Here is a 19,017-nt window from a genome sequence, read left to right as displayed (position 1 = left end):
TTTACCCTTTGATGCTGCCCAATTTGCCTGTGTTCTCAGTTTCTTTGATGCTGTCCTTTGCTACTGAAAAACTTGATGCATTAGTCTTTCCCTTTATAGATTTAGCTTCCTGCCTTTTCTCCTTGGATGGGTGGGAAAGGTTTCCTTTTGTGATATCATTTTCCCTGCTCCTGATCCTTACTTTCTATTGGGATCCATTCCATGTTTTCCATTACACTTCTGCATTTATTTCCCATTGATTATTAGGTGTGGGGTGCTGTTGTAACTAGTCCCTGTGTGAATTCCTTTTGTTTTCCTCACTATTCTATAATCACAATTGCTACTTGGCCCTTTCCTTGGGTTTTATGTATTTAGTTATCCTCCACCCATTGCTGTTATAGCCTTCTGGGTCCCTGTTTGATCAACTGGGTTCGTGGGTTTACTGACATTCAAGTGGTCTTTCCGGTCCTCGTGAGTACTGTTTCTAAGTTCCTTATTCAGTATCATCCAGAGTGTCAGCTCACAGATCCTGTCCTTGCTTGCCCTCTACGTGGGCTTAGCGCTGTCAGTATCTGTAATAGCATAGTGGGTAAGGAGTTTGCCGACTTTCCTTTCAGTCATATAAAGGTTCTAAGTGCTTACCCCACATCCCTTTTCATATATTGGTATTATTGTTTCACTCTATTTGCACTCCTGGGTTTTTGTATACACGGGTCTTGGGTATTGTATGAACGTTGTTAGATTCAAAGTTGTTCACTGTGCGATTCCGTGCACATTTCCCTTGCCATATTCATTGCCTTCTTCCTTTCTTAACAGGTGCCGGGTCACTGTAAGACCACCCCACCAACTGACTTGCGCTCTATGAGCAGATAAGCCCACAAAGACCCACACGACGGGTCCGACCTCGACGTGGGCCCCCCCAGTGGCGGGACAGAATCATAGGAAGATCACCTGAATATAAGGAACAGAATCACATAAGAGGACCCTCAATACGCACAGAACCCACTGAACAGCAACGAACTAAAATGGTGCAATAGTCGCCCAATTTGAAGGAACAGAGACCACACAACAAGGGAAGCGTCACACCCCAGGCAATAAATCCCCATCAAATGCTGAGCATACATGAGCCACTAAACTCCACAAGCCACTGAAGGCAAGCGTCCCCAAACAGCACGATCCTCCCCGCAATGAGAGACAATGAAGGACTCTCCCAAAATGGGAATAAGGCCAAGACAGAGTGCGGGTGAGCGTAAATGGGAGTTTATCAATCAGAATTGGGCATGCAAAGAACTCTGCAAACTCCGAGAGCGCTCTGTCTGACAATAGCAAAGACAGGCGTATATATTTACAAAAAACGTCATCAAAACCTACATACTATAGGGGGCACAAATTCATGGGGATTGGGTGGCGACGACTAACTATAGGTGCTGCTGTGATGTGGTTGGCTTTGGCTGGAAGACGTCATTGGGCAGCCTCGTGGGTTGGGCTGGGCCTGGCCGGGTGGCGGAGTTCATCCAGGCGGTGTTGTGGGGCCATCGTGGCCAGTGGCAGAGATGAATGTCTCTTCCTGACTTATTAGCCCTATTCCATGCACACCGCAGTCATTCAAGCAGTTTTAGTGTTATCTTCTTCAGTAAATCTTACAATAGGTTATGCAACAGGTTAATGCAACACAGGAGGAATGCACCTTGTGAGGGGACTGGAGGCAATACGTCAGGGCATGGTTACCAGTGTCCTGTTGACCGGGGCCATAGGTCGAGGGGCTAAGCTTCAGGGCCTGGCACGGGCGGTACATGTCTTTCTGCCTTGTTAGAAGTTGTTATGGATGTTCCGCTGTGTGTTGTCAAAGTGTGGGGTGTCTTTATTGCACAGGGCCGTAAGTCTGAGGTGGTCTGGTGGGTTGTGAGGTTTACTGCTATGCTGTAAATAATGCAGGTGGCGGGTGGTGGCCTTGGGTGCTACAGAGGGGGTTACAAATCTTTGAAGCGGCTCCAGTCTGGTTTGGGGGAGGTAAAGCAGCGCGGCGCGGTCTCTGCTCTCATGCCTTTGGCAGCCTTCACAGGGTGGGAGGGGGAATGGCCTTGCAAGTATTTCACAAAGGTATCTCCCTCGTGTGTTGCTGAATACAAGTAAAGACATCGCAAACATTTGAACACTTTCTATAATACTTATTTAGAATCACGTCAAAAACATGCTTTTAACCTTTGCTGGGTGCGTTTCGATTATACCCAGATCGAGCATCATATTTGTACATTACACTCTAGCAGCTACAGTGTTTTAGTTACATGCATATACATTCGCGGTAAATGAGGTAGTGGTTGGATCAGTGGAGTACATAGAAAACGACCCGCCACCGTCCGTGACGGTGGTTGCATATGAGGGGCTCAGACATTCACACATGATACGTGTACTCTTGCGCATTCTTTAATGAGTTCATAGTATAGTTGCATCCGCTTTCTCGTGTACTCTAGCAGCATTAGCTTTAGTTATGGCGCGAGCCCATGGGGTGTAAGTATCTCAGTAATACGTGTAACAAATAGATTCTTGGTGCGTTCTTTTATTATTAGCATCCAACTGCAATGGTGTATGTTCATTGTTGCTTATATCATGGGGGCATGATCTCTTTTTAATTATACATCTTACAGGCTTTTATAATATAAGGGATTTTATGAGAGGAAAGCATCCTTTGCAAGTAGTTTAAACATAAATATATGAGGATTGTCAGGCCTGTGACGACCATTTTACTGTTCATTTTATCTTGCCTAAGCCTGCTGGCCGGGTCATGCTGGGAGCGATGATACGATACACTACGGAAAGTGACTGTTACAATGTTAGAGCATTACACTGGCTCATGTCCTTCTGGCTCGTGGGAACGGGCTCGCAGCGGATCTACCAGGGTGCTGCGGCAACAGGGATGTTCTCCAAGGGTGGGGGCCGCGCTACAGCGCGCTGAGCTCACACCATCTTTACTGGGCAGAGAATGGTTTTTGGGCCCAACTAAATTTGTGTTGTGATCAATAGATGTGGGCATTCGATATGTGCGGGCAATTAATACGTGCGGGCAATGTCTCCAGTGGGCGTGCCCTCTACCACCTGGGCCCGGGTGGCACGAGGAGACGCCCAAGAGAGCCACAGTCCTCACCTGGGGAGAAAGTGCAGGCGAGGGGGGTCGTTTTGGACCAGTCCTCCCCTACATTTCCCCCCTTTCGTTACTTAAGTAACGAATTCTTTAAATCTTCTATCCTCCTACATTCTGCCTCGTCCATCACTGCCCCATACCATGCCGGAGTTCCTTTGATGGGCATCCATGCCCTGCACACTGCTCTTAAGCTCTCACCTCTCCGGGCATATTCATCTGGAGTACATGTTAGATATATGCACCCACCATCTGCTTCTAAATCTACCCAAACTTCCTCATACCATTCTAGTATACGAGGCTCTTTGATGGTGGTGTGCCACAACTTATCTACAATATCTTTATCGTGGTATATGGGCACCAGTTGGTACCTGGGTGAATTATCTATTCCTGTTTGTACTTGTGCTTCTTGCATTGTTTTCATTGTACCGTGTGAGTTGCCCATTGTCACCATCATCATTGCACCGTTTGGTACTGCGTTGGCACAGACTCGAAGACCCACCTGGCACAGGCAAAAAAGTAGAAGGAGGAACACAACAGCTGGTATTAAAAATTTCACAGTTGTTCCAAGCCATGAGAGAACCCAGGAGAAGATGTTGTCAAACCAGGTGCTCGCTTCTGCTCCACCTTCCATTTTCATTTTTTCTCCCAGGTTGTGGACTGCTTCGATTACATGGGACAGGGAGACATTCTCTGCGTCTTCGGAAGGTACGAAAGTGCAGCAGGCACTTCCTATTTTTCGGCAAACACCACCGTCCATCGCTGTCAACAGGTCCAGGACATACCTGTTTTGCATGGTCATTAGTCGTAAAGCTCTTAGTTCGACTCTGATGATATTGAATCCTTCTTCAGTGTCGTTCGCCAGCTGAATCAGTTCCCAGCGTGTTATCTGGAGCCATTTTGCATTTGCCCTTGCTTGGACACTTGAGACTAGTGAGGCGAAGAATGTTTCTGCTGAGCTGAATAATCGATATTTGTCTGGGATCTGGGCCAATAGTTCTGATGATGCTTTTGATATGTAATTTGATGCTCGTCTTTTACGGGTTAGCACTTCTCCCTTGCTTCCAGAAGACAGGACATATATTTGTGTCTCTGCAGTGGGTTGAGCCACACTCTGCACGCGTTCCTGTGTCCTTTTGCTCCCATCGATGTGGCTTTCTGGTATCACCATTAGTGCCGAGTGTAGAGTGGCCATTGAGCAGCTGCCACTCCATGACTGGGGGAGGTGTAGGTATGCTTGTTTGCCGCACACCCAGTATGTGTCCATGAGGGCCGCAGTCCCTTTCTTTAAGTCTGGGATGGTGAGGGTCTTGTTGCAGTTCTTGTTTGCTCCCATGGGGGTTTTCCCTTCCCCTTTAAAGCACAGGTTATAGTCCATCTCACTCTGTAGTTTGAATGGCTTTTCAATGGCAGTTACCCAAGTTAGCTTCGAGATGTGTTCTCTCCATACCGGTGTACACGTTTCCTCTATCCACTGTAATTTATCCGGCGCCACACCTCTTAGTGCTTCCGCTTTGCACAGCACTTCTTCATCCTTCCGTTTGTTGTCAGAAAAAAGTGTCCCTTCTATCACAAAAAATGGTTCTTTTAAACATACTACTCCTGTCGTTTTTGGGTAACAGGTTTTCTCGTTCTGCAGCATTCGAAAAGTCACTTCCTGTGCCTGGAAGGTGTTCTTAATCCTGCACAGCGTGAGATGAAGGAGACATTGGGCATCCACAATAGGCAACTCTTTGGGTAACAATACTTTGGGTGTACCTGATGCATGGGGGATGAGGGAACAGACATAACAGCTTTCGTTTGTAGTCTGTTTAGCTGTGGCACTCATGTCTGCATACCACTTATTTGTTTGATGGGGGTGTCGTGGGTCTTCCATCTTATCTAGACCTAGCCCATAATACTCATAATACTTCTTCCTCCCTGTTTCTCTCTTTCGTCTGATGTTCTTGTTACTCATGTATTTCCCACCCCCCTGAGCAGTGGGCAAACTAGACCCCCCTTTCTCATTCCCGCCCCCCTGGGCCCATTCGTCATATAGTATTTCGTGTATTTTTAGTAGTTTGTCGTTTTCTTTTCCGACGTTATCTGGCAGATTGTTTTTTGGAATGTGGGCAAGTTTGCTGGTGGGGGTGTCATACAACCATGATATGGCAGACGGGTTTCGATCGTTGGGCATTGTAACTGAATACCCCTGGTGGAGATACTGTGTTGCTCTGCATTTCACCATGTGGCTTTTCTCTTTTTGTGGCCACAACACTTGATGGTGTGGTATGATACCCCCAGACAAGTTTAGTTCCGTCCCATATCAAAAAATCACCTTCCCTGGTATTGACATCTGCAGTTGTATTGGGCCCGTTGGTACTGTTAATTGGTCCAGTAGTGTTATTACTCCCTCCCCCCTCGTACATCTCGATAGAGATGAACGCTGTAAACCAATATGTAACCAAGCCAAACATCATCATAAAAAACAATGTGATGCATACTGATAATCCACACTCATACGAATATCTACATCTTTCATATACTAATTCTCTCATTCTACTAATTCTATCCGTTGCAGGCTGCCCGTTAGATGCCATGGAAGCTCCTGTTTGAAATATAAAAGTGCATTAAGTGCATGCATGTAAACGTTTTGTTGGCACCACCTGTGCCAATACATTTGACGGGGAATGGAAGCGGGTGGGGGTGCGGGGGAGGGGTATTCACAGACAAGGGTATATACAAGTTATAATATTATTATTTCACTAGTTATACATCATTCGCCTAGATAAAAAAAAAAAAAGAAATCCCACACATTTTTTTTTTTTTTTTGATTGATATCCTTGTCAGACATTATTTCATTCAATTCCAGTGCTGACAGTATTCCATTTAGGTCCAGTGTTGACACACACACACACACACTCACGCAAGCCGATATTTAGACATCCTACTCATTTGCATCGTTTGCTGTTGTCTGTGCCTCCTCGTCTATCTCCTCGTGTACATTGCTGTATGCTTTTCGTACGTCGGTTAAGTGCACCCAGTATCGCAAACCCTTCACCTTTACTGCTGTGGGCGTGCAAAATATTACTTCGTATGGGCCATGAAATCGTGGTGCATTCCACCGACGCACGAAGCTTCTGACATAAATTGAGTCACCTGGCATTAACTGCAGCTGTTGCTCTGGCTCCGCGACAGATCCTGTTACATTTCCCTCTTCTCTAGTGGAGGGTGGGGACAATTGCTTTGATATTGCGCGCGCTGCCCTTGTTAATTTTCTTAGGTAGTCTGTAAATTCATCCCCCAATATTGCGGCGCTTCTGTGAGCATCTGAGTGTTCACGCAGTGGAGAGTGTGCTGTGTTCATTCGTCTCCCAGTCACGATCTCGTGTGGGGACAAGTGGTGGTCTTTACTTGGTTGATTTCTCAACTCAAATAGAGCCAGGGGTAGACAGTAAATCCAATTTTTCTTTAATGAAAAGCATAGTTTTGATAATCTGCCCTTTAACAGGCCGTTCATCTTTTCCACTACGCCATTACTTTGTGGATGATAAATCGAACATAATTTATGTTTGATACCCAATAACGTGGTAACTTCCTTGAAAAGTTCATTCACAAAGTGAGAGCCGTTGTCTGAGCGTATTACGTCACAAATTCCCCAGCGCGGGAACACTTCCCTTACTAGGAACTTGGCGGCGCTTTTGGCATCAGGTCGCGCACATGGTCCCGCTTCCACCCACCTTGAAAATGGGCACACTACCACGATCATGTACCGCGAGCCATTACACCTTTCCCCCATGTCTGCATAATCTATATGCAGTTCTCTGAAGGGGCCAATGGGTTTGGGAATTGTTCCCCGGAGTGTGCGTAATGTCATTCCTGAGTTGTATATTTGGCATGTTGTACATTCCATTGTCAATCGAGACACATGTTCCTGGAGACAGGGCACAAACCATTCTTCCTGTATCTCTGCTGCGATGTGCTGCTTAGTGTTGTGTGCGGGGAAGTGTAACTGTTGAAACGCAACTTCTAGCAATTGCAGTGGCATTACCACTTTCCCTGAGTTATTTTGCCGCCATAGTAGGTCTGTCCCTGATTGGCTGCATCCCCGTTTTGTCCATGTTAGTTTTTCTTCTGCACTAGCTTCTTCCTGTAATTCTAGTATTTGTGATAGGGACATCATGTTATATCCTTCTGACAGTTCTTTAGTTGTTGCGTTCTTGATCATGAACTCACCGGTGTCGTATTTCTGAAAATAGGAAGCCTCCTTGGCGGCAGCGTCTGCTGCCGCGTTCCCTAAAGACACAACATCTGAGTTGGAGGTATGGGCCTGGCACTTCACTATTGCTACGGCAGTAGGGTTTTGTAGGGCCTCTATTAATTCTTTTAACAATTCTGCATGTTGTACTGGTGTTCCATCTGCCCTTCTGAAACCCCTACGGCCCCATCTTGCTAGACCTCCATGTACGGTCGTTGTCATGTAAGCTGAATCTGTGTATATTGTAACCGCACAGCCCTGTGCTGCGTGTAGTGCTTCTATGAGTGCAACCAGTTCTGCTGCCTGTGCAGAGTAATGCGACGGGAGGCGGTACTGTACTAATGTTTCAAACTCACCTTCCTCTAATCTCACTACCGCCATGCCAACGTGTTTTTCTCCCGTGTCCATATCAATTGATGCGGACCCATCCACAAAGTACACTTCCCCCTCGCTGAGAGCGTTTTCACATACCACTGTGCCCTCCCCTCCTTCTCCTGTGTAGGTTGCGCAGTCGTGATTTTGCATATCTTCTACTGTGCATGCTTCTGTAATGAAGGTGGCGGGGTTCACTGTTTTACATCTCACTATGTGAATGTTGGCGCTGGACAATATAATCTCGTATGCTGTTGCCCGCTGTGTGGTCAGTGTGCTTTTTGATCTTTCAAGTATTGCAAATAATGAGTGCTCCACAAACAATGTCACAGGGCATCCCATTACTATTGTGGCACTTTTTTCAATCGCAAATGCGGCTGCTGCGAGCGATTGTTCGCACGCGAAATGACCCTGCATTACAGCATCTAAAGTACCACTATAGTAAGCCAGGGGCTTGTGTCCCAAGGATGTCTTTTGTGTTAGCACCGCTGTCATAAGTGTTCCTTTGCAATGGGAAAATAGGTAAAATTCGTGTCCATAATCAGGGTTTGCTAGTACTGGAGCGCTTGAAATTAGTTCTTTCAGTGTTTTGAACGATGTGCGCGTTTCTTCTGACCACTTTATTTTTACATTCTCCTGTTGTGCTTCTTTGAGTGCTTGTAGGAGGGGCCTGGTGTATGCTGCATAATCTAATATCCATGCTCGGCAATAATTGCACATCCCCAAAAATTTCTGCATATCTTTTACTGTTGTGGGTTCTCCTACCGATCTTATTGCCTCTACCCTGTCGGGAATTATTCTTTTTCCATCTTTCAATATGAGCTGTCCCAGGTATAGGACCTCAGGCAGACAATACTGTAGCTTCTCCTTGTCTACTTTGTATCCTTTGTTGGCCAGTAAAGTCAGGAGCGTTGTTGAATCTTTTCTACACGTTTCTTTGTCTTGTGCACACACCAATAAATCGTCCACATACTGAATAATCGTACTCTCTACTGATAGGTTCCCCAAGTCTTCATGCAATATGCGATTGAATATGCTCGGGCTCTCACAGTATCCCTGTGGCAGTCTACAGTGTTCATATCTTTTTCCCCCCAGTGTGAACGCTGTAAGGTATCTGCTCTCTTCAGCCAGAGGTATTGAGAAAAATGCGTTTTTCAAGTCCACCACTGTAAAATGTGATGCTGTTTTTGGGATACTGCATAGTATGGATGCAGGGTTCGGGACTAGAGGGAACTCTTTTTGTATTACATCATTGAGGGGGCGTAAATCCTGTATCATCCGCCAAGATCCCCCCTTTGCTTTTTTGATTGGATAAATACATGTGTTACATGCGGAGTTTGAAGGCACTATTATTCCTTGTGCTAGTAGTGCATTTATCGTCTCTTTTATCCCTTCTTCAGCTTCACGGGACAATGGATACTGTTTAACTCTTGGTAAGATAGCTCCTTGTTTTAGGTTAATTCTCACAGGTTGTACTCCATGCAACAGTCCCACATCATGTGGGCCTGTTGTCCATAAATTGTTTGGTACTAGCCTCATGTCGTCATCAAAAAACGACGGTGGTGTTCCTACCACTGCCATCAATTGGACGGGGATCTCTCTGGCTTGGATCAAAATGTCACAGGGCATCGCTATTTCTATTACTATCTCACCATCTACTTCTGTGTCTGAAAAGAGATCCTCATCTGTTACCTCGCGTAGGGCAAGGTTGGCGTTTGTACACAGTACGGTGCGCCACTCACATCCTTCTCTGTCCATTCCAATCACAGCGATCCGTTTCGTTGATACCTGCACAGCGTGCAAGTCCAACGACACCACTGATCCTGGTGTTGCATTCGGACACACTATGGGGCGGAAGAGGAATTCTGCTGGAATCCTCCAATCCATGTTTTTTAGTTCTGGGACTATGAGGGCCAAAGTCTTTAGCCCTGCAATAAACATCTCTTCCTTTTGTGGCAGCCCTCGTATCTCCTGTGTGGTTGTGTAGGCTTGCACTACCAACATTGCACGCAAGGGACATATCCCGGGTGTAGAACACACTTTTCCTCCTTCGGTAAATGATATGGTCATGTTAAGTTTACTCATAAGATCCCTCCCCAGCAAATTTATCGGGGACTGTTCATAATACAGTAAGGGTGCTTTTACGGTTTTGCCCCCTATGGTGACATCCAAAGCTTCTGTGTAAGGAACTTCAATTACAGCCCCAGAGAACCCCTGCGTCTCTAACTTCCTGTTAGATAACGGGAATCGGCCCTCTCTGACACATGATTTCTCCGCTCCCGAATCAACCATGAATATAAATTGCCTGTCTCCTATCTGCGCCCCCACCAATGGTTCCTCTGCTGCACTGTGGGTGGTAGATAGAACTGGACACGCAAGTGTTCTCTGTGGGCTGTCCTATGCGGGGTGTCTCATGGCCCCCCCTTCATTAAATACGTTACCTGAGACCACTGACATGCCGTTATAGGGTGCTGGTGCGGGGGCCCCGTTAGCTGCTGTCGCGAAAGGGTTGCTTGGTGTATATTGCATGCTGTCGTTGTTAGGCATGTTTTGTGGGTGGTTCTGTGTTCTGTATTGGGGTCCCTGTTGCTGGCTCGTGTTACCCTGGCTTGGGTCTCTCAGTTGCTGCTGTCCCATCGGAAGGCCATATGGGCTTCCCGGATGGGGATGGCCATACTGTTCCACCTCCTGGAACCCGTTGTTTTGTCTACTTCTGCACTCCCTGGAGTAATGTCCCCATCGCCCACAGTTCCAGCAACTCCCCTGGGGGCCCCGGGGACCCTGCCATCCACTTCCTCCCATTCCTCCGTACCCCTGTGGTCCACCTCCTCTTCTGCTCCTGTACCCACCTCGTCCCCCTCGAGGGGTCCTCTCTTGCCACTGCAGACCTCCACCCTGCTCCTGCTCGTCCCACTGCCGCTGTCCTGTTCCCGCCCAATTAGTTGCCATCCTTCCTTGTATTGCTATCAGCCCCTCCTCTTCCTCATCTCCCTCCCTACTGTGTGGGAGCGCGGCTACTGCTGCTGCAATCTTCACTAACTTTGACTGTACTAACTTCGCCTCGTCTGCCAATCTTTTCTGCGCCACCTCCTTCTCCCTCTCCTTTATTCTTTTACAATGGTGTACTATTATGCTTTGAATTTCTGGCCATCCCTTTGCTTCAATACCTGCTATCTTGTCAAGCGCCTTCTGTACTTCCTTTGGGAGCCCTCTTTTTATAATGAAGTAAAATAAAGATGTCGATTGATACCAGGGCGTGCCCGTTTCTGCTCTCCACATCTCTTGGACCCGAAAAATGTAATCCATAGCCTCTTCCCCGTCATTCATTGTACACTGCATCACTGACTGCAAGTCCGGTGTGTCTGGGAATGTTTCGCGTAAGGCATCCCACACCCTGGCACGCACCGTGTTAAATGATGCCCCATCATGGCGGTCGCAGTCTAACGTTACTCCCGGGAATCCGGCTTTAACCCATACCCTCTCGGCCTGGTCACCTACCGCTGATACCAGTAGACTTTTCACATCTCCTATGGCTAGGGGTACCCCGGCAGTATGTTTCTCAAAGGCGTATATCCACTTGCTTGCCCCTCCTGACAACGGGGGCAATAACTTCAATAAATTGGCCTTATCCATCTGTGCCCATGGGATATAGTTAGGCCTCCCTCCTCCCCTGTGTATCAATGGGAGCTGTAGCCTTCCTTTTGTCGTTCCGTCCGGACCCTGTTGATCTGTTGATGTCCCTAGTGATGCCATTTTTCCCACTCTGTTCCTTAGTCGCCCCGTCCACTCATCATCCAGGGTTCTCAGCGAACACGTACCTTCCCCTCCTTCGCTTCCCCCTCCTATCGCCATACTCAACCTGTCATTTTCTTCTACCTCGTCCCTTATGTCACACAACAACTCCTCTCTAATTCCCCCCCGCCTTTCTTCGCTTGCACTATCTCCCTCTCCGGGTCCTACTTCTATTATTCGCGTTGGCTCTTCCTCAATTCTGAACAAAATCTCGCCTTTTTTCCACCCCTCTTCGGGCTTTCTATTTTCACCTAGCGCTCTGGACGTGCGCCCTGATCTAGGCGCATCTAGTGCTGTCCGTTCACATATGTCTTTTATCCTAGAGAGCTCATCCTTTGCTATCGTCAGTCTTGATTCTAAATCATCTGTGAGCTTCTCTATGTCTACCCTATGTGTACCCGCCTTGCCTCGCTCCCTTGTACTTTCATAAGGTGGGGGTGCAGTGGGCCGGTGGGGTGTGGTAGTTGTCGGGGGAGGTACATACGTTGGGTCACTGTATCCTTCTGCGGGTACAGGTTTCTTTAATATCGGGTATAAACTTATTACCTCCACTGGTGGTGTGACACCTGGCAATTCTTTGATATCTTTCTGTAATACCAGTGGATTGTCTGTAGTAGATGGGAGATCAGGATTTGGTGCTGGCGCTTTAGGCGGTGGCACCTCTTCAAATAACCGCCAAAGATCTAATATTTCCCTCCTATTCTGCAGCTGTTTCCCTCGGTACTTCAAGAAAATGCATGTCATCACCATATCTAGAACGCTTTTGTCAAATGACCCTCCCTCTGGCCATATCTGGGGTAGCCCATCTCCTATAGTATAGATATTACTTTTTGTATTCTACTCCACTTCCAGTGTTATGCTCGCTTGGGCTCTCCCTCCCTTAATTGTTCGATACAAAAACTGTCTGTACACAATTTCTACTTTGTTCTCTTCGGGGGACACATACAAGAGCAATCCATCGTTTATTTTGACACTATCAACCCGGAAATCAAAGGGTACCCACTCACGTCACTTTCTCAGCGTTGCTTCAAAAAGAATTTTTATCCGGTCACACTTACCATGACCATTTGACAATTACACGTTCATAGCCGTTTTACACATTCGCAATGACAAAGTTATCCCTTAACACATACGAGGTGCACACACCTCTTGGTAACACTCCGTACACCAGTCACGCTGCCCTCCCTTTCCTCCCTAGCCGGCTGTCCCTGTCTATCTTGCTCAGCACATGTGCATATATTTATAGGTTTTAACCTTCTCTCCCCCCCCTAGTAGGACCCTTGTTCTCTTATTTTTCTCCCAAGTTTGTGCTAATTCCGTTGTTATTCTCCCCCTACCCCTAAAGAAAAAGAAAAAGAAGTAGTAGCGATCACTAATATATTCTCAGTGCCCCCTTTTGCTGAACACTTTTATCTTGTATTTCACTTCGTCATATATTCCCAGCACTAGTCAATATAGCACTATGCGGCGCCGCCTTCCACCCCCTTTCGGAGCTAGGTTCCCGTCACTTCTATCTCTTTTTTCACCTCATAATCCTAATGGCCATATGCAAAGAAAAAGAAAGGAAATTTTAGAGTAATCCTTAGTATATCTTCGTACCCCCTTCACGTTCCCTGTCCTACCCTTCTCTCCCCACTCCCTTTACAATCGCTCACACTCAGTACTCACGTGCCCGTCTTGAACCGATAGTCTCCGAAACTGGGTCCGTCCAGGCAGTGTCACCGGTAACTCAACGGTCAGCCCCTGGCTCCGGCGAGCGGCACTCAAAGGGGATTTTTTTCCAATCGGGATCCCGTACCCTCTCTCATTGAGTGCGCACTTCTTAGTGTGCCGGTCGCCGTTGGCGGGCAGCCTCCCGGAGCCGGCTCACCGTGCGTATCCCTTCTCGACCGGAGATTCTCGTGCCAAACGGGGACGGTTATAAGGAGTTTAGGAAGAAAAAATCACGCTATCGGGGTCACCACTGAAGGCAAGCGTCCCCAAACAGCACGATCCTCCCCGCAATGAGAGACAATGAAGGACTCTCCCAAAATGGGAATAAGGCCAAGACAGAGTGCGGGTGAGCGTAAATGGGAGTTTATCAATCAGAATTGGGCATGCAAAGAACTCTGCAAACTCCGAGAGCACTCTGTCTGACAATAGCAAAGACAGGCGTATATATTTACAAAAAACGTCATCAAAACCTACATACTATAGGGGGCACAAATTCATGGGGATTGGGTGGCGACGACTAACTATAGGTGCTGCTGTGATGTGGTTGGCTTTGGCTGGAAGACGTCATTGGGCAGCCTCGTGGGTTGGGCTGGGCCTGGCCGGGTGGCGGAGTTCATCCAGGCGGTGTTGTGGGGCCATCGTGGCCAGTGGCAGAGATGAATGTCTCTTCCTGACTTATTAGCCCTATTCCATGCACACCGCAGTCATTCAAGCAGTTTTAGTGTTATCTTCTTCAGTAAATCTTACAATAGGTTATGCAACAGGTTAATGCAACACAGGAGGAATGCACCTTGTGAGGGGACTGGAGGCAATACGTCAGGGCATGGTTACCAGTGTCCTGTTGACCGGGGCCATAGGTCGAGGGGCTAAGCTTCAGGGCCTGGCACGGGCGGTACATGTCTTTCTGCCTTGTTAGAAGTTGTTATGGATGTTCCGCTGTGTGTTGTCAAAGTGTGGGGTGTCTTTATTGCACAGGGCCGTAAGTCTGAGGTGGTCTGGTGGGTTGTGAGGTTTACTGCTATGCTGTAAATAATGCAGGTGGCGGGTGGTGGCCTTGGGTGCTACAGAGGGGGTTACAAATCTTTGAAGCGGCTCCAGTCTGGTTTGGGGGAGGTAAAGCAGCGCGGCGCGGTCTCTGCTCTCATGCCTTTGGCAGCCTTCACAGGGTGGGAGGGGGAATGGCCTTGCAAGTATTTCACAAAGGTATCTCCCTCGTGTGTTGCTGAATACAAGTAAAGACATCGCAAACATTTGAACACTTTCTATAATACTTATTTAGAATCACGTCAAAAACATGCTTTTAACCTTTGCTGGGTGCGTTTCGATTATACCCAGATCGAGCATCATATTTGTACATTACACTCTAGCAGCTACAGTGTTTTAGTTACATGCATATACATTCGCGGTAAATGAGGTAGTGGTTGGATCAGTGGAGTACATAGAAAACGACCCGCCACCGTCCGTGACGGTGGTTGCATATGAGGGGCTCAGACATTCACACATGATACGTGTACTCTTGCGCATTCTTTAATGAGTTCATAGTATAGTTGCATCCGCTTTCTCGTGTACTCTAGCAGCATTAGCTTTAGTTATGGCGCGAGCCCATGGGGTGTAAGTATCTCAGTAATACGTGTAACAAATAGACTCTTGGTGCGTTCTTTTATTATTAGCATCCAACTGCAATGGTGTATGTTCATTGTTGCTTATATCATGGGGGCATGATCTCTTTTTAATTATACATCTTACAGGCTTTTATAATATAAGGGATTTTATGAGAGGAAAGCATCCTTTGCAAGTAGTTTAAACATAAATATATGAGGATTGTCAGGCCTGTGACGACCATTTTACTGTTCATTTTATCTTGCCTAAGCCTGCTGGCCGGGTCATGCTGGGAGCGATGATACGATACACTACGGAAAGTGACTGTTACAATGTTAGAGCATTACACTGGCTCATGTCCTTCTGGCTCGTGGGAACGGGCTCGCAGCGGATCTACCAGGGTGCTGCGGCAACAGGGATGTTCTCCAAGGGTGGGGGCCGCGCTACAGCGCGCTGAGCTCACACCATCTTTACTGGGCAGAGAATGGTTTTTGGGCCCAACTAAATTTGTGTTGTGATCAATAGATGTGGGCATTCGATATGTGCGGGCAATTAATACGTGCGGGCAATGTCTCCAGTGGGCGTGCCCTCTACCACCTGGGCCCGGGTGGCACGAGGAGACGCCCAAGAGAGCCACAGTCCTCACCTGGGGAGAAAGTGCAGGCGAGGGGGGTCGTTTTGGACCAGTCCTCCCCTACACCACGACCGGAGAAGCACGGTGCAAATAAAAGGAAAATCCCAAAGAGGAGCAAATCCCAGTGGAGAACAACGACACCCCCTGACACCACCACCACCACCCTCACAAGGGTGAAAGATTTGCACAACATGCCCCCGCCCATCCCCACGAAACAATACAGAAGGGAAGAGACAACCGAAACACGGTCCTCTCCCCAGCCACCCCTCACAATGAGTGCCGTCGCCACCACCAGAGATGACATAGCGGGCCTGATGGCTGAAATAATGGCTTTACGCTCGGATATACAGTCCTCCATATCGGAATTTAGGGGGAAGGTTGCCACAATAGAGGAGAAAGTAGAAAACTTTGAAAACAACCAAGTCAACACAGAGATGATGGAAATGAAACTCAATGCACGAATGACAGATATAGAACTCAGAGAAGAAGAACTCACCCTCAAGATGGACGACATAGAGAACGGAGAAAGAAGATCAAACATCGAGTAATCTGACTAGAGGTATCAGACGGAGAAACTCCAGCCCAGATTGAAATGAAAATACAAGACATAATTAACCAAATATTTAAGGCGGAAGGAGGCAAAGTGGTGCAAATAGAAAGAGCACACCGAGGAGGTAGGGCATTTGCAGGAGGACCACGCTCAATAATTGTAAAATGTCTGTGCTATAGAGAAAAATCGGAGGTCCTCCTCAGAGCTAAACAAATACAAAACATTGAGTACAAAGGCTCTAAAATTAAAATATATCAAGACCTGTCAAACTTTACACTGAATCGCAGACAGGGATGCAGGCCCCTTGCCATGCGGCTCACTGAGCGGGGTATCCTATATAGATGGAACTATCCCTTCGCAATGACATTTGAAGTCAAAGGGGAAGATTAGAGTAACCACGCAGGTAGAAGCTAACCAGTTATTGAAACATTTAACGGAAAGCACGGACTCCAGAGCCCCAAAGGGCCCCCAAGGAGCCCACGCACCAAGGAGCCCATGCACCTAGATCAGACAAGATCGAAACAGAGCCCCAAAGGTGAAAAAGAAGTAAGGTGGGAAGAAAATACGTAAAACTGGGATCTCCACCAGCCTCACAGCCTCATAGCCTCCCTGACCGGAGCAACACGATTCTGGTCAGAAAATCAAAAGAAGCCTTGCAAACTACGGAATGAAATACAAGTAACCACATTAAGGCTTCCCTGATGAGGGGTGAGGGGTGCGGGGTGGGGGGTGAGCCCTAAACTTAGTGGCCCTCAGTTCTAAGAGGGCGTCTCAACCTCAAAGACATTACACTACGGAGTAAACCGTGGTCACAACTAGTTGGTGTAATTATGTTCACAGTTGCAATGGGGGGGAGAGAGACAGGCGAGGGCAGCACAAAAACAAAAGCATAAGACGGGACCAATCAGGACCAGGAACCTTCACACTGAAGGTAGGCACACTTAATGTTAAGGGACTTAACTCCCTAACGAAGAGGTCATTAATTATAAAGGAATTTGATAGCGCCTCACTTGACATCTTATTCATCCAGGATACCAGGCTTAAAGCAGGGGAAGAGAAGACCCTAAGAGGGAAAGTAGTGGGCCAAACATACTGGGCCTCCGCAAACCACAAAAGAGGGGAAGTAGGAATAATTTTACACAAGAGGATCAAAATATTAAATGAAGAAACCCAGGCACTGATTGGGTGGGAGGGCAGGCTCATACTGGTTCAGGGGGAATGGGAAAACGCCCACATCACGCTAGCTGGAGTATACACCCCCAACCAGTGACAAGGGCCCTTTTACGAGGAGGCTCTAACGACCATCATGAACAAAAGCAAGGGACCCACAATTATAGGAGGGGATTTCAACACATGGACAAGACAGGCAAACCACACAAAATGAACCTAAGGGACCCCCAAACACAATAGGGAACAGTTTCAGGAAACATTTAAGTGACAGAGGCCTACTAGACATATGGAGATCTCAAAACCCAGAAAAGAATGGGTACACCTTAAAGTACAGCGTCCATGACACATTCACAAGAATAGACTATCTACTTACAAAAAAGACCTCCACTCGATGATAAGGGGAAGCACCATTAGGCCAGTCGCCGGGTCTGATCACGATATGGTGATCGCCTAACTAGATATGGAGGGATGGGGACGTCAGGACACGAGATGGCGTTGTAACGAATACCTGTGGTGGGACAAGCTATTCGATCAAGAACTTGGGGCAGGAATCGAGGAGTACTTCCAAATAAATGACAACAGAGAAGTGGGAACCAATACGCTATGGGAAGCAGGGAAAGCCACGTGGAGGGGGTTGTTGATGGGAGAGGGAGCCAGGAAAAAAAGGGAACGGAGGCTCCAGGAGGAGAAGCTAAGTAAAGAAATAACTAACCTGGAACACAGATTACATGCACAAGGAACGTATCGAAAGGAACACCAGGACACACTCAAACAAAAGAGGGAAGAATTTAAATAAACTTGGGATCGGAGACACCAAATTCCTAAAACAAAGGTTCTACAAAAAAGGTGATTAGTCTGACAAAATGCTAGCCACTAGACTGAAAACCCAAAGGGTAGAAAGATGGGTTGACAAGATTAAAACGCAAGAAGGGAACTATGCCACAGCACCAAAAGAAATAGCCAGCCAATTCGCAAACATTTACAATAAGTTAAAGCAGAGGGCTCTGGGGCGGATACAGAAATGCAAGACTACATTATGAAGGCAAACCTAGCGCACCTGTCCAAGACAGAATAGGCAATCGTAGAAGGCCCCATATCCCCCCGAAGAAATAATAGCTGCAATAAAGAGACTCCCTGTGTGAGGGGCTCCACGGGAAGACGGTTATACGATGAACTTCTACAAACATTTCGCAGACACTCTTGCCCCCCACATGGCCAAACTATTTAACCACATACAAGAGACGGGCCAGGCACCACCATCGTTCACAATAGCCCATATAGTAATCATCCCTAAAACCGGAAAAGACCCAACAAGCTGAAAGTCATACCGGCCGATATCATTGCTGAACACGGATACAAAGATATACACAAGACTCCTAGCCACACGAATGGAAGACATCATGCCCGGCATAATCCCCCCCCGATCAGGTGTGATTCATAAAAGGCAGACAAGGGGCAGATGCCATGCGTAAAACACTAGATATCATGGAACACACTGGGGGCACTGAAGGGAACCAAGCACTATTAAGCCTGGACTCTGGGCCATACTCAAAAATATGGGCTACAAAGAACGATTCATAAAAGGAATCCAAGCGATCTACAAAATACCCAAAGGCAAGGTGGTGGTAAATGGTACACTATCACAAGAATTCTACTTATCTAGAGGAACCAGACAGGGGGAGCCCCCTTTCTCCCCTCTTATACGCCCTATCAATAGAACAACTGGGAAACACAATCAGAAAAGAGAAGGCAATAGAAGGGATTGCGGTGGGAAACGAGGAATATAAGCTGGCAATGTTCGCCCATTGTCCTCAAAACCATACAAGGACGGGACT

The 19,017-nt window shown here is 47.2% G+C and overlaps 1 protein-coding gene across 2 annotated transcripts in view; it reads left to right on the top strand.

Moving 5' to 3' along the window:
• BIVM (basic, immunoglobulin-like variable motif containing) overlaps positions 1-19,017 on the top strand; it is a 446,759-nt gene that overhangs the window by 178,246 nt on the left and 249,496 nt on the right. The window contains exon 1 of one of the 2 annotated variants that reach the window (XM_069637056.1): positions 13,502-13,575. The exons of the other annotated variant lie outside the window; for it this stretch is intronic. Coding sequence (XP_069493157.1) covers positions 13,520-13,575 — 56 coding nt within the window. The 5' untranslated portion in view covers positions 13,502-13,519. Of the gene's footprint in view, positions 1-13,501; positions 13,576-19,017 lie in introns of those variants that run through there. 2 annotated transcript variants of the gene reach the window in all.

Source organism: Ambystoma mexicanum, chromosome 7p (assembly GCF_040938575.1).
Source record: "Ambystoma mexicanum isolate Mex_15411 chromosome 7p, UKY_AmexF1_1, whole genome shotgun sequence".
Lineage (NCBI taxonomy): Eukaryota > Metazoa > Chordata > Amphibia > Caudata > Ambystomatidae > Ambystoma > Ambystoma mexicanum.
This window is presented reverse-complemented; position numbering and strand designations above follow the sequence as displayed.